The 24,718-nt window shown below is 31.8% G+C and overlaps 1 protein-coding gene across 1 annotated transcript in view; it reads right to left on the bottom strand.

The window, feature by feature from the left end:
• The window catches only part of cpa (F-actin-capping protein subunit alpha), a 70,059-nt gene that overhangs the window by 32,944 nt on the left and 12,397 nt on the right, over positions 1 to 24,718 (bottom strand). Inside the window, exons 2-3 of the mRNA XM_067270767.1 lie at positions 19,723 to 19,786; positions 12,465 to 12,516 (exon numbers count right to left, since the gene is read on the bottom strand). Coding sequence (XP_067126868.1) covers positions 12,465 to 12,516; positions 19,723 to 19,786 — 116 coding nt within the window. The remainder of the gene's footprint in view (positions 1 to 12,464; positions 12,517 to 19,722; positions 19,787 to 24,718) is intronic.

Below are 24,718 nucleotides of genomic sequence, written 5' to 3'. Positions count from 1 at the left end.
AGAAAATTATTTGAGATGATAATGGAATATATATTGAATCTCCAAAAAACATATCTGTAAACCTTGCAGGTGCAGAACATGCTGTCAAGCATGCATAGATCAATTGTTTTGAAATTATTAATTTTATCTTAGAAGTACACGACACACAAAGTATGAAACCATTCTATGACTATGTTTTACATTCATAATTATTTTACTATGGAAAGTTGTGATATTGGAGATGTCAAGTAATCATTTCGACGTCAAAAGTTGTGATATTGGTGTCAAGAATTTTCATTATATACAGTTTTCATATAGGTGCCATTGTAATTTTTAATATATTATTATTTCTGTTTTCAAACGCACACTCAACAAACACACATTTATTTCACTACTAATTATTCCAAAGTTTATTTGATGATAATTCCTTTAAAATATTTATAATGACATTATATACACTTTAAAGCAACAGAGAAAGGAATTGTAATATGTAAGAAATGCACCACCAAGTGTGCATTTGAAAACCAAAATATTACTTTATTAAAAATGACATTGGCACAGATACCAAAACTGTATACAGTGAAATCTCACTTAACAAGCACCTTGCATAACGAGCAAAACAAACCGTAAAAAAAATTACTTGCTTAACGAGCGACATTTAGCGTAACAAGTGACGAAGAGAGGGGAAGTCCTAGATTGTGCACGTGTTCCATCAGTCTGTGTTTAACACTCGTTCCACTAGCATCTTAGTGCCATTTGTGATCACACATTTTTCCAAACTTGTGTTCACACACATTACATATAAACATCAATAACCATAGCCCAAAATTTAATAAAGATACCAAACAATAGGCCAAATTCTTGGGCTATGTAAAGGCTATAATTAAATATTAGAAATTAATTAATTTGACTAGAGGAAGGCAGTTGTGCTGCCATCTCATATTAAATTTAATGACCAAATTAAACTTTAGAAATGTATAAATTAAAAATCAATTATTTATAATTATTAAATTTAATATGAGATGGCAGCATAACTGTCTACCTCTAGTCAAATTAATTTATTTCTAATATTTAATTATAGCCTTTACATAGCATAAGAATTTTGCATATCATTTGGCCTGTATCAGACATGTTATCTGTGATTTTTTTGTTTTCTGTAAATCAAATTCACATTCAGGTTGGTTCATTCCACGCTAGAAGAAAAGACAATGATTCGTGCTCCTTAACAATGTATATTGTATAATTTTCTTTGAATAAACATTATACATAAAATATTTGAGTATTTTTTCCAGAATGGAATGCATTATTGTATTTTACATTAATTTATTTGGGAAAAATTGTTTCGCTTAACGAGTGTTTCATATTATGAGTAAGATTCTGGAACTAATTATGCTCATTAAGCGAGGTTCCACTGTATAATGAAAATTCTTAACACCACTGTTACAGCTTTTGCCATCGGAACAATTATTTGATGTCCCCAATATCATGACTTTCCATAGCAAAATAATTATGATTGTAAAACATAGTCATTGCATAAAGATTTTGTACTTTATTGTTTCATGTACATCTAAGATAAAATGGTAATAATTTGAAAACGATTGATCTATGTATGCTTGATGGCAATTTCTGTACCCATAAGATTTATCGATATGTTTTTTTCAGTTCATGCTTTTTAAACAGTTACATTAGTTCCCTCATCTACAATGTAAAGATGAAGAACATTGCATATGGATTCTCCATAATAAAAGAAATATTTTCAAATTTATTTTTGCACTTAATTATTTAAATATATTTCAAATTATTATTTGGATTAAGTGGCAAAGATTGAATTTTTTCAACAACACTTTAAATGGTATCTGTGGAATATGAAATCTAATTTAGACAAATTAAAATATTTTCCACAAATGAGAATGCATTTATCTATGATCATATCAAACTGTACCAGATTTAACACAAAATGCTAAGAAGAAAGCAAAAGCAATTTCATATACACTGCAGTCAACTATTTGATTGTTGCTGTACTGTCGGAAAATTCAGAGATGTCAGTATTAATATGAAAATACAATTTCCATAAGAAAACTTTGAGTTCTGTAGATATTTTACTGTAATTTATAGAATCAAATATACAAATACATTTTGTATCATAATAAGAACAGGTCCAATTATCGTTGCTATACAGAATTATCAATATCAGATCTAACATGAAAAATAATTGCAGGATTTGATATAATTTGGTGATAGCATCAAATAATAAGTACAGTTTTGTAGAATATAGGCAAAACAAGTGAGGTGAAATCCTCTAGTTTTCCATTACATATAATATTTGTTTTATCACTAATAGACAGCTCAGTAAATAAATGATCCATAATTTAATAAAACTAGAATAATGAAATCAAATCTCATCAATTTTTTTCAAAATTCAAATATGTATCCAATAAAGAAAAAATGCAGTGGTACCTTCTACTTCCAATGACTAATTTCAAATAATGCAGAGTCAGAGGTGAGTAATTCCGACTGGAACCGCTTTGGACTCAAACTACAAGAAACAGTTCCATATAATGTGTTCAGAGTTCCAGTCCCAGAACTACCAACACATTTTTCATTTTGTAGTTTTATAAATACAGCTCGTAACGAAACAGAGAACTATCTGGATTTGAACACAAAAGTTCCATGACTGGCAATGTTCCAAGACTTAAAATTAATTTCATTATTACTTAAGTATTTTAAATTTATAAGGATATTTTAAAAATTTACAGTTTTATTTGAGTTCTTAATTATTTGATTTTATTAGTAAACTAGCAGATATGTGCAGCATTGCCCAACCGAAATGTAAGAAGGATAAATGCTAAAATGAAAACTATATTACAATTTTTGTTATTTTAGCCCACCATTATGTTTATCACAAAGTATTGAGGAGATCAAATCAAGACAAGAGTGGGGCATTCAGATTTCATGAAAATCTATATATTTTCCTTGGAGTTAATAAGGGGAATGACATCAAGGAGAGGCAATTCCGACAGAATATAATAATTCCGTGGAAATGTCTAGTTCAGCACATTAAGTATATCGAAAAACCATTCTATTGGAAGAGATTTGCACTCTAATCAGTTCCAACAGTTCCAATCCCAGAAGTGAAACTGGATTTTTTCCACCTCTAATTTAGAGTTCAAACATTATATTAATGTGAGATCTGCAGATTAATGGATTAATTATTATAAGATATTATAACAAATTATTTTATTTCTTTGATAATTTTTCACAAAAAAGGATGTACATAGTCATTTCCGACAAAGAGAGGAAACGAACTTCCTTTCTACGCTGACTAAAACTTAACTCACTGTCCTATGATGCTGAGTCAATTACCCCAGCTGTCCCTATAAAAAGGGGTAGATTTCCCACCTTTTCGTGCAGTTCGTCAGAGTTTCAATGAGACCCAAACTGGCCACATAGGTGCAGTTCTTTGGGGATAGAATTCACCAAACTGACTAAGCAGGGAGTCTTCCACAGTATTGAAGGTGCCATATAGAAGACATAAACCATAATGTATACTGAGTGCATAGAAGATTGATTCTCCTGTTCCGCACTCTCCAGAATACTTATCAACACGTCAATACTTAAGATCAAACCTCAAGTGAAGGTAGTATAATATTTAGAATGATTGTAAGCTCTCTCTCTCATGTAGCATTCATGTTAGATATACAGAATATAGTCAGGTTTAGATCCTTTGATATGATATTCTTGCATTTTATAATACTTGTGGACTATTGTATATATTTTATCGTTATAGTATAATAATTATTATTTATATAAATTATATTTGGGTTCCACCTATTCTTTATCTTTAAGGCATTTATTGTTAAATAGCCCTCCTAGAAATCATCTTTAATATATGCATGATAGGGTGAACTCGCACCCCTATCTGGTGTTGGGAGCCTGACAAACAGAGAAGACGATTTCAAGATTGTCATTCTCCCCATTTTTATAATAAAACTCGTAGAAGCCATCCTACTACCCAGGGACGGATTTTGCCAATCTGAGCCGATTAAGTGATAGAGAGTATTTTCAAGACCCTCTACCCCCAGCTATCTCACATTAATATAGTCTAATATAATTTAAATAAGTGCAATATTGTGTTATTTAAAAATTTAAATTTATAAATATGCCAAATAATGTACTGTACATAATGACAAGTGTGTTCCAAATGTTTTGCAAAATGTAACTTTTTTGACTGAAAAGAAAAGAAGAATTTTTAAGTGAAAACGTTGCAAAAAGTTCACTGAGTTCAGCACTATATCCACATTTGCTTGTCACAAGTACTTTCGACGAACTTTACTGTCATTGTCTTCAGGCGAGTGCATAAATTTGCCGAAAACTTTAAAAAGGAACAAATCCGATGCAGAATAGAACGCATAAAGCTTTACTAAAGCCGTTACAAACGCAAAGCGAAAATTCAAAATGTTTAAAAGCCGATCGAGCATCTGGCTCCGCAACTAGCAAGGCGGCACATGCGCAGACACACATTCACGCTAATCGTATATTAGATAACGCTAAAACACACTTAAATGCTTAAATAACATGACCCAAATATTGGGCAGATCAAGAGTGGGAGTGTTGCATGCTTCTAGCGTGGTGGTAAGGAGGGATTTCCAGATGAAAACTATTTTTCTATCATTGCAGCACTTGAGCATAGCAGATTGTAACCCTGTTCGAGAACCTTTTTTGCCAGCTCTTGAGGTGTGCCTACCTCTCACCACGTCGTCTTGGTGCTCGGCAACCACCAAGACAACGTGGTGCAAATTTATGCACTCGCCCAAAGACGACGACAATAAGGTTTGTCGAAAGTACTTGCAACAAGCAAATGTGGATATAACGCTGAACTCAGTGAACTTTTTGCAACGTTTATACAGTGTTTGGCGGAAAAATTGTCGTACCGATATTTTTAAGTGAAATGTAAAATATTGATAAAATTAATATCTTGGGAATAAATGGATGGAACTTTATGAAATTTGATATGTAAGCCAAAAAAACATTAGCAGATGACTCACACATCTTTAGTTTTTTAATGAAATGTGAATTCAGATAAACAGTGTTCTAATTCCAATATAGTAAGATTTGCTTTGTTAAGCCATTCATTCATTTGTTCACTCACTCACTTGATGGCTTGCCTGTACTGAGTCTTATGATTTAGGCTGAAAATGTAGGGGGAAAAATAGATAGGTTCAACTGTTTTAAATAAAAGTGTATCATAATCAGCAATCATATTAAAATAAAATTTATATTACCAAATAATCTGGCAGATTATTTATCAAGGCAATATAAAAGTTACATTGATAAGTAATCCAGCAGACTGTTCAATAATACTAGTTATTGAGCTTATGTATATGTTGTTATAGAATTTATATTGGTTTTTATTTTAGAAGTCTTAATTTTTATTCCTTTGATTTGTATGTTTACAGCATTACTTATATAGTTAGAATATAACTTTCATTTTCAACTAATTCTATAATTTATATATATAGAGTCTTTTTACTCTGTTTTTTCCCTTGAAGTACTCATTGAGATTTGGATGAAATTAATATAGTAAATGGAAAAGATAAATTGTTTTCTATAATTCCAAATTGCTCATACAACAAATATACAAACTTAAACTTTTAACCTGTATTCCTTGCATATGCATTTCAAACTCCTCTTCAGCTCAAAAATACAAATTAAATTCAATTAAAATGATTGCAAATACTTGTCAATTCAATTGTATATAAGTAACATACTGTAGCTTAAAAACCACATATACTATACAGAAGTACAGTACATTATAAATGGTAAATCAATATTTTTGGCAATACATGCAAATAATTTTTAGTAATGATTAAACATAGTAAACATAGTAGCTACTAAATAAATTTAATGATAAAATTACACATAACATATCTCACAAACTAAACAACCCAAAAACTGGATATTGTAAAATACAAAATCTACCAAAATCTAGCTTAAAATAATAATTTATCAAGATGAACAAATGTTTTTATAGCATTAAGCTACCATCATCAGGTTAAGAAAAAAAATTCAGCAAAAATCTCAACTTCAAATGTCAAGGTTTAAAGTGAAGATAATATTGACATCCAATCAGATGGCACACATTGTCAGAGTATAGAAATTATTGTACCTCCCACAGAGATTTCAAGGTTTGTGAGAATGTATTGCTATCCTGGTAGTTTATGGCCCTATTTCTCTTACAAAGCTTTATATATCTCCAAATTCTCAAGGTGTGTGAGAGACATGCACTATCTTGTTGAATATAGAAGTTGCACTCTGCATGTACTTAGATACAATGGGATGATAGCCATGTTGTGCTGAGATGTCATGCCAAGATGTAATTTAATTTTTGGGCCCTATTATCATGGTTGGAAATGTACATGAAGACTTCTGATAAGATCTCTGAAGACTGCCACTTTATAGGCAAATGGATCATATAATATCAAAGGAATGAATAAAGGATGTTGGGAAGGTTTCCCATATATTGAAGTGGATATATGCCATCCTCAGATAATGATGTTAAGATTGAGGAAATGTGCTAAGGGTGGGCTTTCCTGATCCATGTAGAAAGAAAGGATTGGAGGAGTGCAGAAATTTCTGGAGGTTCAGTCTATGGAGTCCATCAACTCCAATCTATCGACTGTGAAGATCTATTGAGAACTTAGTCCAAAGGTGGAGCGAGTGACTGGAATGGAGTATGTCCAAGAGTAGGGTAAGTGACCAAATAGTGTCCAAATGAAGTACATTGGGCCACATCATACCTGCTCAAACCACATTTAAAAGAACATATAACTTGATAAAAAGGATGGTAGCTTAATGCTATCAAAAACATTTGTTTTTCTCAAATTATTGTTTTAAGCTAGATCTTTGATTATTTTGTATTCTTCTATACATAAAGACTTTTAGAATTAAAATTTGATTTAAAAAAAACTAAAATATTTAAGACATTACTTTGTATAGGAGATCAAATAAAATACATATTTATAGATTTAAGAAATCATATAATATTAGAAAACATTCAAGCACTATTTTTGCTGAGAAAATGTTTATTAATTAAACATACACAAATGTTTTCAACCTGTTCGAGATATCTTCAGATGTAGAATAAAAACTAACCATTGCAAATAAAATATTGTTAAATAGAAGTTTTCAAAATTCTACATGTAATATTTATAAATTTATAGATTACTATTCAAACATTCCTCTCTATACTAAAAGAAATGCATTCAATATGGAAGTAGTTAAAATGAATAAACTTAGGGAGAGTTTAAAAACAATTTGATAAATTTATTAATGTAATGTTATTAAATATTTATCCTATAAAATTAATTAAATGGTTAAATATACTACAACAAAATACCAAGTTTTCCTAAAAATAATCAAAAAGTAAGAACTAATTTAAATGTAATACAAATTACATACATTGATGGGTTGTCTGAAAATTAAAAATTATAAAATTACAATTTTTCCTAGATTATATATTATCATCAAGAGGATGATATTGACAAGGCATCCTAATTCTACTAAAAATAATAGAGTTTATACTATTGAATGTGCATGTAAAAAAACCCCCCATCAAAAAATATAGGTGAAACAAGCTGTTGATTAAAAATAAGGAACAAATGACAGCAGCACAGTTATATTACAGTCACTATCATACAAACTGTCATGTAAAGAAATTTAATTGTACAGTAGAGAGTCATTAATCCGAATCAATTGAGGACAGGGATTGTTTGGATTAGTGATTTGTTTGGATAACCGATTATGTACAAAAAAATATATTAACCTGTCCGATGTTAAAATTTTTCTCCGTTGCATGTTGCTTTGTGTTGAATTTTTCTCTGTTGTGTATCGCTTTGTGTTGAATTTTCGTCGATTTTAAGCCTAACGAAAATTTTTATAATACAAAAACACACTTACGTAAGAACCAGATAACTGGAGTGGTTGATATTAGGATCACTAACATTTTCGTAGCCCCATCTGGGCTCTTCAAGCTTTGTAGTAATAAATATAAGCTGTATGTTGAATTTCGAATATATTTTCCTTTTGGAAAGAACCATGTTTCGAATTCTGCCACGTGTAAACAACGTACAATGGGGATAAGAGTTAAAGAACCTAAGGCAGACATACTACACAAAAGGCTCACAACAGCTCTCTCAACATATGCCACCAATCAAGAAGTCACAGTGGACTTTAGTACAGCCTGCATTATCCTCACTACCAACCACCCGGAACATCTCAAATTATTGGAAGCTACGGAAATATACAGAGCAGGATGTAACACCACGTGCATCAATTTTAAAGAAGAGATGGCCCTTTCAGCAGTGTGGCAGATCCTGCTTAAAGATAATTTTTACAAAATTAACATCAACATCGTTTCGAAGCGCAAGCACGGTGCACAGACCGGCAATCGTTTCGTTTAAAAATATGTTGGAACGTTTACACATGGCAGAATTCGAAACACAGTTCTTTCCAAAAGGAAAATATATTTGAAATTCAACATGCGGCTTATATTTATTACTACAAAGCCTGAAGAAGAGCCCAGACGGGGCTACGAAAACGTTAGCGACCCTAATATCAACCACTCCAGTTATCTGGTTCTTACGTAAGCGTGTTTTTGTATTGAATCCCGGTGTGTAAAAAAGATTGATTAATTTTTATAATAATAATAGAGGCTATTGTATCGTTAAAAATTATTTCTTTATTTTGTACAAACAAAATAAATATATTGAAGAATATATAAAAACATGAAAATTATACTTTAGAAGTAAATCTAGTATCAAAAATGTTCGATTCAGCAGGACAGTCAGACTGAAAATTGTTCGGATAACCGGGGTTCGGATTAACGACTCTCTACTGTATTGTACATAATATCTCATTAAATATATTGGCAATTAAAAATAATCCTTATAAATGGAAGTTATTACAGCATATCTTCATGAAAAAATCCAACCATTTCAATGGATTTCAGTCAAGGCCTAATATTAAATAATACTTAGAATAAGTTAATTTTGTATAATCAAAAAAATATTTGATGAACTTCAACTGAAACCAAATGTTAAGTGATATTTGGAATAATTTGTATAATCAAAGAAAATATATTTAATTTAATTGTAAATTTAGTGGTTTTATTTAATTTTTGATTAAGTTTTTAAAACCATCTAGATGTCATTACTTATGTGCTACTTATAACTACTTACAACCTAAACTGAATTGTAAAAATGTTTTATGATATTTTTTACCCTTCAAGATTTAATTGTTTTAGTAGGAATAAATGTTTTATGTATATTTAGTGAGATATGTCAGGTATAATTTATCATTAAATTAATTTAGTAGCTACTATGCAGAATTATTACTAAAAATTATCAGCATGCACTATCAATCAATATTTGACAATGTGAATCTGTATGGTATTATCTGTATGTGCTTCAGTTACATTACCCACACAAAGGTCCTGGTAGCGTAACTGGCAAGTGACCTCATGGGTAAGTGGGAGTTGCAATTTTGAGTCATATTCAGGAAGATTCTTTTCTGGAACTTTCTAAATTAATTATAAAATTTAGAAAAAGATGGCACCTAATATCTGTATGCTATATGTGGTTTAAAAAAAAACATCACTGTATGTTACATGTTTGTACATTTGTTGTATGAGCAATTTGGAATTATAGTAAAAAAATCTATTCCCTCCACTTACTATTTTTTTATTTTTGAAAGGGTTAAGACAAAGCATTTGAGCATTAACTAATTTTTGAAACCAAAACACCAGAAAAGAATGTGTGTAATAAATATATTGCAAAACAAAAAGTAGAGATCTCGCTACCAGCAATTTTTCACTTTTTTGCAACAGCAGTGTAATTATTAACAATTTTTGTCTGTAAATTTGCAAAAAATGACAAGAAATTTCACACTTTAACCAAACAATAATTCTCAACAACACTTCAAACAACCTTTACTCTGCAGTTAAATTATTTCTTTACTCTAATGTTTTCGGTTAGTCTTCAGGATTGACAAAAAAAAAAAAAAAAAAAAAAAAAAACATAGTAATATACATAGTAATCACACTAATTCTCTGTACAATAGTGTTTTTTTTTTTTGTACATTTCAAAATTACTTCAAAAATACTTCAATAAATCTATGGCATATGGCATAGTAGACGGCATATGTAATAGACCAAGATAGCTGTATGATAATTTTAAGTGAAATTTATTATTATATCAAATAGTCCCTCTGTCAAGTATAATGGAAACTATGTACAGTACTTAATTGCCTTTTGTCCCAGTCAGATTGGTTGTAACCCCCTTGTTAATATGTTACCGTAATATGGGAAAAAAAAACAAAATGTATTTATCCCACTCCCTGCCCCTAGTTAATATATTAGGTTCCCATAGAACACTACTCAGTTGTGAGAGTAATCTGACCAGGATTACATGGCACACCGTAATGGTATAGACACTTCTGTCATCAGAGTCATGGATATGGAACTGTACCAAAAATTCTATAGCCATTAAAAAGGTTTCCTAGCTGTCTTTTCTGAGTAATAGAAACCTTAATATTCATTCAGTTTCTTACATGAAAAACTGGTAGTACCATCCAGTCAATCCAATTTTTGATATAATAATAATAAAATAAATATAAGAATACTACTATTAATAGTGATAATAACAACGTAATAAAAAATAATAAATATAACATGTTAGGAAGTATTGCAGTTTGTTGAGAAGAAAGACAACAAATGAAGCCACAAACAGATTTTGTTTATTATGTTGTTATTATTACCAGGTATTTTTTTGATTAATATCAATAGGACTTGAACAATAATAATTTCAAGGATGCAAATATGATAATTCTCTCTCATATGGTTGCCAATATTGCCACAAAGCAATATCCTAGCACCAAGCAGGTAATGAATTCAGACTACTGTGCATGTGCAGTTTGAAAGAAACTATGCAGTGGGCATTATAACTATGTTGAAAAAGGTTGCACCATATATTGATTCAATATATTGTATAACCCTCTAGATTGCACTGGCCAATGGCCAGGCAATCCAGTGGGCTATACAACCATTTTTTTTCTGACCATGTTTTGGAGCTAGTGAAATACCAAGATGTATTGAACAATATATTCCAGTACTTTTATCAATCACCAAAAAAACTAGGATGTTACGAAGTTTCAAAAATGTTTTGAGTATTACTGAAAAATAAAATATCCAAGGTTTCCCAACATGCTGGCTAAGCTTAAACACAAGTGTTCAAGTTATATTAAAGACATGGTCAGCATTAGTGTCTGTTGTTCTTTAGGACAAATCAGGTGTTGGCTTAGGATGGCTAAAAAGTGTAGGCTGTTACAAATTTGTTACCATTTTGGCTTAACTGACAATGCGTTACAACAAATTTACCTGGTGTTAAAAAAACTTTTGAGAATCAAAAACATGTACTGTACTTTACAATTGCCTACTTGAAATCACTGCAAAATATAGATGGTCTCACGTTTAGAGAGTTCTTAGACAAAGTTCCTGAAGAGAGATCAACCACAGGCAAGATTGAATTTGAAAAAAACATTATAAAGGATAATATGAAATAACATCAGCATTGGAGAGAGTACATCAAACCTTTTTGCATTATCTTATAACAAACTCACAACAAAGATTTTCTGATTTTAGAAAGCTGCAACTGTTAACAGTCTTGCAACCTAGAATTCTACATCCATAGCACAAACTCAGTTTTTATGACTTTGGGAACAAAGAAATATCACAGCTTCATCCTTGCTGCAGTCACAGCTAAATGTAGAAAGAATGAATTGCATGTGAAATAGAGCAGAAAAGAATATTTATCAGCAGGCATAAAGACCTCTGTTCTCTCAGGTATCCACCAATTAATGGTCACAAATGACTTAGTTTCTGATTTTCCTCATACCTTCTTCATTTTAAAATATGCCCTTGAAATTCAGTACATACCATTGACTTTGAGCATGGATTTAATGGATTTAATGAATTTAATTTCATTAAAACCCCAAAAAGAAATATACTTAAGTTAATAAATGTTAGCAATTTGATGAATATATCACTCAATGTACATGACAAAGAGAATTCACTGTATGGTGCCAGAAGAAACAGACACTTTCAGTTGTGAGACTATGAGTAAGTTTTAACCTTTGTAATGACATTTCTAATTTTGTACTGGCTGATATCAAAGAAATCTACAAATTTTTGTTATGCCAAAGCTTTATTTTTTGCATTACCTTTTTTGCTATAAAATTTTGAATTTTGTTACTGTTTTCAAAACAATATTAACAAAAAAACTAGATTTAAAAATGGTAGCTAGATCTCTAAAAGTGTCTTCTGTGACTACACAAAAAGACTAATTTATACAATGAAGATATGCAATTTTAATTAAGATTACCATAAAAATTACATAACACAGTATTGTAAAATATCTTAAAAATTTACATACCCAGAAGCTCCTTCTTTCAAGAGTGTGTCATTATTAAGCAAAAGACGCACATCTAAAAATATTTTTAAAGTTAATATTTAATTTAAGTGGGACTATAATAGATAGAAAATATATTCAAAATTAAATATATTTTCTGTCTTTCAGAGACTATAACAAATAATAAGAATGTAAAATATTTTTTTCATATAAATTTTGCATTTAAATAATTATTTTTTAATAACTGAATACTTATACTGTAAATACACTGGAATAAATGTCACCATCCCACAATAAATCACTATGTCAATTACATAATTTTAGTTCCTTTCTTGTTGGATACCAGCTGTATTTTAATTAAAAAATTCTTGGGAATTCCATAATCCTGCATCTGCAGGTGTTCAACCACCTGCAGATACCACAGGTAATTCAACAAGTCAAAACTATGATTTAATTATGTTTATTTTGGTTTACAATTATGTTCAGTTTCATCACTTTTATGTTTAATTAATTTTGTACTTATATTCTAGCTCTTAATTTTAGTTACTGATGAGAGGCTGTAAAAAATAAGCAGACTGAAATGTATCCAGTTATGTATGTAATCAACCAAAATAAGCATAATTAAACCATAGTTTTGAATTGTTAAGTTACCAGTAGCATTCCTAGGCATCTGAAAATGCAACATTCCCAAGAATTCTCTAATTCACATAATTTTATATTTAAATAAAATGCTTTTTGCAATTTTTGCCTTCAAATCTGTCATGTGTTTTAGTCGGCAGAAAGTATACAAGAAGGCTCAAATCATATTTATGTTAGGATCTAAGACAGAAATTGCTCATTGAGTGAAAAAAAACCACAATATGTTGTTCAAAATGGTCATGAAGCGAAATTTGTGTTGTGGCTTTCGTGATATTTGATCATGACATGTTCTGATTAGGTTAGTTAGGTTACTTAGTTACTTTTCAACAACATGTAATCATTTGTGAAAATCTGTTGCAGTGCTCGATATGTCAATGTTTTCTAACAACTAATTTATGAAAAATAATTACTTTATCAGGAACTTTTATTTAATAAATCAGTCTTTTTTTTATGAGAATCAAGAACGTTTTAGAGTTATTTATTTTTACAAGAACTATTACCGTGACATTTTGAGTTGCATTTTATGTTCTTTAAGTAACATTTGCATTTTTTTTAATCAATACAGTATCTTTTACAGTGAGACATTATAAACCCTTATTAACTTCCAGATGTTAACACGAATGCTGAGCGAAGTGTGAAGTTGATGGTACGTCCTGAATGTTAATTAAGTTACTCTCAGAAATTGTAACAAGCATAAAGTTGATCAAAAAGACCCTTGTTTCTTAACTGATAGAGACCTGATGGATTGATGCTCATAACAACAGTTAAAACATTTCTGGGAGCTGCACATTCCCAATCAACATCAGACACCCTAACTAAAACATTCTAACCAATTTCAACCTGTTTGAGTAACCTAGCCTAACCTAACCGAAACGCGTCGTGGTCAAATATCATTAAAGCTGGGCAAATATCACAATGCAAATTTCGCCTCGTGGCCATTTCGAAACGACCACAATGCGTTGGGGTCATTTTTTTTTACTCAATGAGCAATTCCAGTCTTTGAGCCTAGCATTTACATTGAATAAATTTGTTCACAAAGCAACAAGATGGGAGTGTGCATGCCATGCATTCTTGCTGTACAATCTTGAAAAATTGTCTCTAAATACTTATTTTTTCATCTAAATTTATTGAATATTTTAATAATGTTTTTAGTTACCATTTATAAGTTATAAGTTTTACAGTATTTTTCATTGTCGACAGTTAAACATATTTCATTGTGGTCAACTATAAGCTTGACTTTAACCATGGTGGTCACTCTTTAATCTTTTTTATCCAATCCAGTTGATACTACCCTCCATTCAGATTAGTTTGGTCATGATCCAGTTGATCCTAGATGATGTTTGTATACTCAGAGATTAACCAGATTAATATATAGTTTGTTTGTATACATGATTTGAACAATCAGAGTTATCTTGGATCAGTTTAATTCAAAAAGTGTATGCATTCTAGGTGTGTGGTACATGGGACTCCCATTATACAGAAGCTTGACATTTTGCTGTTTTTCTCATAGTATGATTTGTGATTCAATTTTATGCTGAATTTCATAAGTGAAGTAGGGTTTTTATTGCCACTTGCAATGCCAGCATCATATTTTTATTGCCACTTTAATAAAAATATCACCAAGTGGCAATTTTGGCACTATGCAGCATAATCCCTGCATTCATGAAATGACTAATTTTCATTGAAATTCTTCTATTTACTCTCCAAATTTACATTTAGCATTTTCTGTTACAAAAATCTTGTTACTAAAAATAATTATACTATTTAAGACAGCAAGGTCTATACTTCAGCAATATAAATATGATTTAAGCACAAATTCCTTACGTTTGAGGGAAGTTCAAAATATTTGCCTGTCGTACTGTATAATCTGTTTTTGATTTGAAATTTTATTAATTTCCATGCAAGACAAATCATCGATATTTTCATGATGCACATTATTAGTAAGCATCAACAACTGAACTAGCAATGGAAGAGAAAAAAAATCTCAAATTAAGGTCATTTAAATATGAAATCACTGGATAAAAGATTCTTTTACTCTATTTTCTCTTGATTTACAATAGTGCAAGTAGGATCAAAAACAATAGGGTGGATTCAAGATGTGAGAGTCTTTGACCTACCAACCATTCATCACTGCCAGTCACTGAACCAGTTCCTTAGTCGCCATCCATCTTATCATTATTTCGATATTCATTAGCCGGCATCGCTATGTAAATATATAATCTCTCTATTCACCGGAACTTGTAATAATAAAAGAAACCCTTCTAACCTTTTTTACCCGGTGTGGTTCTATTTTTAGAATCGCTTCGTTCTATTAGCAAACGTTTTCACAGCCCCTCCTGGGCTCTTCTTCAGGCTTCGTCGAATAGGCCGTTAACATTCGAAAATATTCAATTTAAATTTCTTTCCGGAATATTATCACGTGCGGCAGCTGGATATTTGTACTGCGCATGCTCGATGCTCCTCTCCTTTAAACGCTGTTTTCTAGGACAACCTGCCATGCGCTCGATAGGATCATTTCGTCCTTATGATTAACGCAGGTGTTACGTAATCCAGCCTTAAATATCTCTATGGCTTCTAGCCATTTCAATTGCTGTGGGTTATAGCTGGGTATAATGATTTTTGCCGCATGCAGGTCCGCCGTTATCTCCTCTTCCGACGCGTACGTCGCCAGGGCCGTGGTGTATCTACCGTGGTGTATGTCTGACTCGTGCTCCTTTAATCTCACTTTTAACGCACATTTCGTGGAACCAATGTATGTTAATTGTCTATCGCACCTGTGTTTACAAAACCGTGGCCAACCGTCAAGGAATTAACATCGTGTACAGAAGATGTCAGACTCTCTTCAGAATATTAAGCAACAGTAAAGACCCACCAAACCCCGACAGGCTTCCGGGAGTATATATGATACCACTAGAAGATCACAGGTGCGATAGACAATTAACATACATTGGTTCCACGAAACGTGCGTTAAAAGTGAGATTAAAGGAGCACGAGTCAGACATACACCACGGTAGATACACCACGGCCCTGGCGACGTACGCGTCGGAAGAGGAGATAACGGCGGACCTGCATGCGGCAAAAATCATTATACCCAGCTATAACCCACAGCAATTGAAATGGCTAGAAGCCATAGAGATATTTAAGGCTGGATTACGTAACACCTGCGTTAATCATAAGGACGAAATGATCCTATCGAGCGCATGGCAGGTTGTCCTAGAAAACAGCGTTTAAAGGAGAGGAGCATCGAGCATGCGCAGTACAAATATCCAGCTGCCGCACGTGATAATATTCCGGAAAGAAATTTAAATTGAATATTTTCGAATGTTAACGGCCTATTCGACGAAGCCTGAAGAAGAGCCCAGGAGGGGCTGTGAAAACGTTTGCTAATAGAACGAAGCGATTCTAAAAATAGAACCACACCGGGTAAAAAAGGTTAGAAGGGTTTCTTTTATCATTATTTCACCATTGAACAGAAAGTCTCAGACAATTACTTAAATTATCTCTTACACATAATTGGGAAATTACTATAATTAGAAATTACATTAAATAGATATATTTAGAGATTTAAGTATGTGTATTACCACTCTGTTAGGATTCTCTCAACACTCATTTTTAAACAAAATGTGTCACAAATTGTTGAGGCTTGCATAGATCAACCATATAGGCCTGACAGTTTTTATTAGAACCAAACAACAAACTTTACACTTTCTAACTCAACAATGTTCTCTAATTTATTTCAAATAAACTGGCAACTGATGTAAACAAAATCACGTGTCATTTTGTGTTCAGTATGTCACACATTTAAATAAGACCAAGCATAACATGAGCCAAAGTATAACTGATTCTTCTGATACAGCCCACATCATTTTGTGAAAAAGTAGAAAATAAAAGAAAATTTGCTGTATAAACATTAAAATTTTCTTTACCTGAAAACTATGAAAACAGTTATCTTTTATAGCATTAAAGTCAACTTTCAAAACATTTACATGTAAACATAAACCAAAAATCTTTACTCATTGATTAAATCTACAATACTTGACTTTTAATAAATAATCATTGTTAATAATCATCATACAAGATATGTATTGTACATATCTCTGAATGTTTCACTGTAGAAATTAAAGAGTAGCTGTCTACAGGGCTGAAATTGAGTCTAGTAGATGAATTTTTGTGAGAAATCTAATAATGTAATTTAAAATAATTAAAATGGTACTTCTGCTTATCCATTACTTAAAAAGTGTACTAATAAATGATCATGTTTTCATTCTATTGGTACAGCCTGCTGTTCATAACCTTAAAAGACACTAGAACCATGAATTTCTGAAAATTAGTGAAGGCATATACCACAATCATTAAATATGAAATGTGAAAATTTATATTGGGTATTAAAATACACAAAGATTTTTTAAAAAAACAGTAGATTTAATTATTCTTCAAATACTTTTGTTTTCATTAATGCAAACTTCTTCAAGAACACTGAGAATGGAACAAAACTTTTTTTAAAAAAGTTTAAAGAAACATTCTTTGTACAGAGGTAATGAATCACAACAGGAAATTAATTACTAGGAAACCAAGCAAAAATTATTATGTGAAAATACATAAATATAAATAAATGAGCAATTATTTACTGTGAAATCATCACAATGCCAGGCTGCAATTTTTAATCATGCTCTCCACCTCAAATTAGTACTATAGTGTCTTGCTCCTGTACATCATACTTTTCCTTTAACAATAGAGTTGTGCCATCTATTAACTGTTTTCAAGGAAAAGTTTTGAACTGAAATAACTTGACTTCTGGTTTGCATTGGAAGTTTGTATATACAGTAAGATCCAGCTTAATGTGAGAGATGCGTTCCTAGATGGCAAAGCACTAAACAAAACAGCATTAAAGGAGGTCATTTTAACTTACAGTAAATAGCGATAGGGAAACATGCAACCAAAATAAACAAATTTTACTTTAATTTTAAGTTATTTTTATATTAATTTGTATAATAATATAGGTTAAATAACACAAACTTATGCACATAGAAATGTAAAATTCATTTTTTGTGATGAAGGTCCTGGCTCTTCCAAAATTCTTGTTTTTTGCCATAAAGTCGTGTAGTTTCATTTGTCGGTTTTTTCTTTCCTGATGCAAATGTCGGTAGCAGAAGATCACATCCAAAACGCCTTGATTTGCTTTTACACTTCTTTCAAAATTTGGATCATTCACTACAATTTGATCAACGATTTTGGTTATTGTTACCAAACTTTTACTGAGGAAATCTGTAAGTTCTTTAGTTTTTTGTTTTCAGAATCTATTTTCTAGTTCTACATGAATTCCTTGTTCTGCTAGTTCTTGAAGGTCATCGTTGGTAAGGCTCTCACCAGAAACCTGCAATAACTCCTCAATATCCTGTTCATCTACACCTCCTAGTCCTGTTGTATCAATTAGGTTGAGTTCTGTCAACCTAACTGTTACATTCGATATACGATTAAACAAAATTGTAACATGTGTCAGGTGTGTTTATGTTATCTAATATTGATGTACAGTACAGTCCACAGCTCTGTCACATGTGTCAGGTGTGTTATGTAACTTAGACTTAAGAATGCAGGGTGAGATCTTTCTGCCTAGAGAGGGAGAAATTGTACATTCCTTTTGGTGTGTCTGATCAGTGTTGACCAGAGTGCGTAGCTGCGTGGCTGGTAAAGAACCAGTGTTGTGATTATTAAATTAATTGTCGGGTGCCTGAGTGTTGCTCGCTAGTGGAGAAATTAATTCAAATTTGTTGTTGTGTTATAAAGAATCTGTGTACTGTTTTAGACCGTGTAAACAGGAACATTTTAAAAACATTTTACACTAACGATACAGCAATAGGCTCTTCTTGTTGAGAATTCTTGGATACCTTCAGTCATAACTTCTTCCACACTTCGTTCATGTATTTATCAGTTAATTCTTGCCAAGTGAAGCAGATATTGCCTATGGCATCCATGATGTTATATTTTTTCCAAAATTGTACCAAACAAACATAGATTTAAAGAAAGTACATCTTTTTGCCTCCTTTTCTAATTGGTTCGTGTTTGTAAATAATCGTATTGTATATGAATCAATGAAATTCCACGATAATTTAAATGGGCGTAAATTTTGAGCTGTTTTTTAAGCTTCGAGCAGACCATGTTATATCAAATCAGCATTAAGCAGGGTCTTACTGTACTTACTTGGCCTCCTGACCCTTAGCATTCTGTGCCGAATCTTGGATTTCACATAACTCCATTCTCGAGATTAAGGAAAGACAGATGAACAAACAGATGGACAACAGTGGAAAGTTATAGGTCTACATTTTTTTCAAATTGCAGCCCAATAATAAAAGACACATATGATGAAAAAATGCTAAATATGAAGGTGCTAAATGTGTCAACAGTACATAAAAATGAACAATTGCATTTCAAATTACTGTTCTTTACTAGATGAATTTATAATTCTCTTAAAACTGATTCAATTCTTTTAGACAAAACATTAAAAATCCCTTAAAAATATAAATAAATAAAATTTAACTAAATTGAACCTAAATTCATTTGTGTGTCTTTTCTTATCATTTGTTTTTAATACAAAAAAAATATTTTCTAAGTTTACTATATAATAAATATTCAACAATAAAATTACCATTAAATACTTCATTGAATTCTCCTGGAGGAGCATGCAAGATAAAATCAGACACGATGTGAACCTGAAAAAAATGTTTTCAGAATTAATTGTTTATATCATCAATCAAAGTAAATGTAAAAGGTAAATTAAATGTTAAAATTATTTCTGTTATAGTTGTAAACAATATTAAATTGAATCCATCTAGCAAACAAAGCGATAATTACAGATACGTCATATGAACCTTTTATAGCTTTGTGTTATGGTTTTTAGTAGTAACTTCAAAGCTATAAAAGGTTGGTACGAGGTATCTGTAATATTAAATTGATTTGTTTAATAAATTATTTTCATAATATATGCAATTAAAGTGCCTTTACACTAATATTTGAGTAAATTATCTCTGAATTTGCTTACAGTTTGTATCCATTGAGGCAGACATTCGAGATTCTGAAACACATCCTCTTCAATTTCCAACCACTTTTAATGCAATTTTTTTTCAGCACAGCCACATTCATTGGTGCATCATCATCATCATATCTAATTAACACGTTGACTGCCATCTACGAGATGACTCGTAGTTACCGTTTCTGCCTAGGACGCCACCTACGAGTTATATCGTAGTTTGTTTCCTTGCCATATTTGTGCAGCTACGATGTAATTCGTAGTATATCAGTGTAAATATGAATAGATAGCTTCAGGGGCAAGAACAAAAAATCAAGTTTGGCTTACATGAACAGAACATTTATTAATAAATGAACAGAAAATATAATCATAAAAAGTTTATTCAAAATCGAAAGCAAAACAATATTTTTATTGTTAGTGATAATTTATAAAACAGAAATATAAATTTAAACGAACAGAAAATATTATAAAATGTTTATTCAAAATCAAAAGCAAAATGATATTTTTATTGTTTGTGATAATTTTTAAAACAATCTTCTACGCAACGGGCTGGCTTCTCAAGACAGATTGGACAGAAATAACACGTTTCTCAGCTTTGGTACAAATTCGACATGGCTTTGTCAGATGTTTTTTCTGAGTAGATGGGATACTCTGTAAATAGTGAAGCTTCTGCAATTTAATTTTTTTTGAAACTGGTTGAATCTCTTCTCCAATCAACGCTTTGACAAATGCTTCTCTAAACTTTATAAGTTTTATTTTAGAAGAAGTTGCTTTTTGAAAGAGTTTGTGCGCATTATGTATATATATTTCTATAATATGTAATGCAACCTTTTTGGGCCATCTAATAGTCTTTCTTAGAGCTGTGTAGTACGATAGCATTTGATCTGATCGTCAATGCCAGACATTCCATGATTATAATCTCGAATTATATTCAGTTTCATCGAACATTTTCCATTGCAATTGAACACCTCTACCATTTCAACAACGTGCATATTTGAAATGGTAAGGACTTCTCGTTTGTCTTTCCATTTACATACAGTAACAGGACCATTTCGCTGCCAAATAAACTCCCCCATCCTCATCAAAAATTTTGTCAGATTCTGAATCACTTAGATTAGTGTAGTAATCAAGTTATTTTTTAGTCAGTGGTCTTTTCTTATCCATTTTGGGATATTTATAATTTGATTATAAAAATAAATAAAAAATAACACTCTCAAAAAAGACGTAAATGTGATGTGCTCGCCTCTATATCCGATTTATTACTAATGAATTTAGACGCACATCTCCGATTGGCTGTAGCGAAGTGACAGGACGAATCGTGTCTGTGCACGAATTAACTCGTAGTTTGGCTTTAGCGAAGAGCTTTCTGTTACATAAGCCAAGTACGAGATAATTCGTAATACCTTTATTTTAAGAAAAACACATTCTATATGCTATTTGATTATTACTATATACTCTGATTAGAGTTTTTAATAATATAATATAATTAAATTAAGTTGGCGTTTTACAACAGAATCCTAATAAGTCACGTGGCAGTCAACGTGTTAAGTGTTTCAGTACATTCAGTACAAAGATTTTCAATTAGAATGATAAATTAGCCAGCACAGAACCCAGACAAATATATTAAATCAGTGTTATGCTCCTTGAACCAGTTCAGGTCATTACAAAATAAGTATAATGAACTTGAGCATTATCATCCTAAAACATTTACAAAGAGTAAAAATGATGAATTGGGTAACCACGTATCATCCAGCACTTTAATGTAGTCCTGACTTCATGATTTGTTCAATAGAGACTTGTGGATCCAAACTAAACCAAGAAAATAAACCCCAGACTGTTCTAGATCCTTCAGTGACAGGAACTGTTCCTCGGACACAAGATGAACCATGTACTTCACGAGTTTCTCTGCTCACAGTTGACAATCATCACAACAAAATCTGATAAATCCTAATTCAACACTGAAGTGACTTTCAGTCAGCAAAAATCCAGTTTGCAGTCATGTACAAACACAAAAACACATGCAATAAGCAAACTGCAACAGTGATATATGAGATGAGTAACATATATTGGAAAGAACAACTTCAAACATCCATATTCAACAACTCGCTTTGATAAATCCTAATTGATATCATATTTTCATGAATTGTCTGGTATGTTGATCTATCCAGGGGAGACCATAAAATCAGATATCTTTTATGTCTGGCAAACTTCTTATGGACCCCCAGGGGCCGCGGCCCCCCTGTTAAGAATCACTGGTCTAGGGTTCATTCGTATTCATTTGTTCGATAAGCCAGTAAAAACTGTAGACTTCTCTAAATGTATTTTTAATATCACAACTACATTCTGAATCGCTAGCCACGATATAAGGGCTAAAATTAAAAATAAATTATAAAAACTTACTCGGTGAAATAAAATGTGCAGTGGATATACATACCTGGTACAATGTATTGTTCGATTGTATTAATATACTTTTAAAGAAAATTATAATTAAAATATAGCTTTGTAAAGAAACGTACATAAAAATAACATAAAATAGTCTTTACTTTTTAAATCTTAAAACAATCCACTTAGTCAAATATCTTGATACGAGTAGCTAATGGATGGAACTAGTGACGGTCCAGGTAGGTGTGTAGTGAGTGTGTGCGTGCCAAATCCCGAGGGTGCCGATACCGGTCAATGTCAAATGCCTCTTTTGTCGCATCACTAGTATATCTCAAAGGACGCCGCAGGGCTGTTGTAAATTTTAAACGTTTCTCACCGTAGCTGTAAAAATCTAACTATGTTAAACTTAATAGTCATTCGTTTTCTAACTAATTCGTTTTAATACCAGGTGTACACGGAAATCAGTTTCCCACTGTACCGAGCGAGTGATTGGTTCTGTTAAGCTTTTGTTGAAGTAAAATTCTGGCTCTTTCAACAGGATTTTATTTATGTGCCCATTCCCTAATCTCTTAATTATTTAGTCACTTCTTAAGAAGAAATAAGTCGAAACCAGTTTGTACCTGAATATCTGTAGTCTTGGGAAAACAGTGGAAAGACAAATTTTTATGACAACGGATATATAAATCGTAAATTTAAGGAAAATAAATTCTAGAGCTTTTTTTTGTACCATTGTATGTACTGTACGTCTCATTCATTAAATTTGGTTGTAAATGATGTTGCCAAAGTAACAGTTAATTTTTAACACTGTACTAGAATTGTACACGTTTTTTCTGCATTCCCTTACAGATGGGACATACTAAATCGTAATATCACCGGTTTAACATTGAAATCTGTAAGTAATATAAGATGGGAGAGCGGAATAAACGCAGAATAAATATATCAAATATTTTAATGGAGTTTTTTTTAAACTCCTGTCAACTATACAGAACTATCATAAAAACGTGCCAGTAAACTCCTATCGGTTGGGTTGTTATAAATCTAGTCTAGGGTGGGCAACCCTTTTTATAACATGGGCCAGAATAAATTTTACGTTTTTTTCTGCGCCGTAGTAGTTAATTGACGCCTTCTTGTGACTCGTAATTTTTTTAGTCTGCAAATATGAAATAAATAAATAAAAAATTAATTACTACATTTATTTCTCTTATCGTTTTCGAAAATTACAAAGAATTGGAAAAATAACTATTAATTAGTTATTTTTCCAATTTAATAATCTATTAAAGATCTCGCGGGCCGGATAGAAACTTTTCGCCAGCCGTAGCTGGCCCGCAGGTTGCCCGCCGTTGATCTAGTCTCCTCGTTATTCACATAATCGGGCGAGGGTGGCCGAATATCTAGCAGGCGGCTAACAGCCTACAACCGCTCCGGGATATAAAGCTGTACTCTTTACGAGTGTGTCGCTTCTACCAGCTAAACCGGGTGAGGTTGGTGCACTGTAAACCGCATGTGCTAATGCCTATATAATCTGGCTGATTGGAGACTGACCCGGTTTCGACATTCCTTCCGCCACCGAATTATTCGAATATACAATAGCAATCTTATCGTTTTTTTTCACATGTAGTATAGAAATTTGTAAAAGATACATAATGCAGTTATAATAAAATATTAATTTTAATTAATTCAAAGTACGTTAAAATATGAAAATTTATATTTTATAAAATTCAAGGGAAGGTCATTGGAAGGTGGAATCGGCGCTTCCATCGCTTCCAATGACGGCACACCACTGCAGGAGGAACTTATTGAATTATCCACAAATGAGGAGCTGAAACCAATGTTTGAACAAGGATACCACAAAATCTGGTTACAAAAACAGATACCAATTTTATATCCTGCATTATGGGCCACTGTTCAGAAGCTGTTGATTGCTTTCCCGTCAATTAAACTGTCTAGGAAACAAATAGAATATTCCAATAAAAATTCAAAATACGAATATGATCAACTACTGACTACCTTAGTTATAACTTAAGTTTTGCCTTAGCCTACACCGCTTTAAGCATGTGTTACTCTGTTTTCACGCATCTGGCAACTGTACTAGTGTTGCAAACATGTTATGAACACTGGTAGTTCATTATACATCAACATGTTCCACTGTTACACTCTAGTAGGGTTGTCTCTCTAAGTATTTTATATCTAAATGTAGATATTTTGTCCTTTACAGAAAAAATATCGTAATATA

This window comes from Centruroides vittatus, unplaced genomic scaffold (genome assembly GCF_030686945.1).
Source record: "Centruroides vittatus isolate TY-2023 unplaced genomic scaffold, ASM3068694v2 contig_377, whole genome shotgun sequence".
NCBI classification, from domain to species: Eukaryota; Metazoa; Arthropoda; class Arachnida; order Scorpiones; family Buthidae; genus Centruroides; species Centruroides vittatus.
Note: the sequence above shows the minus strand (reverse complement) of the source record. Positions and strands in the feature narration are given on the sequence as shown.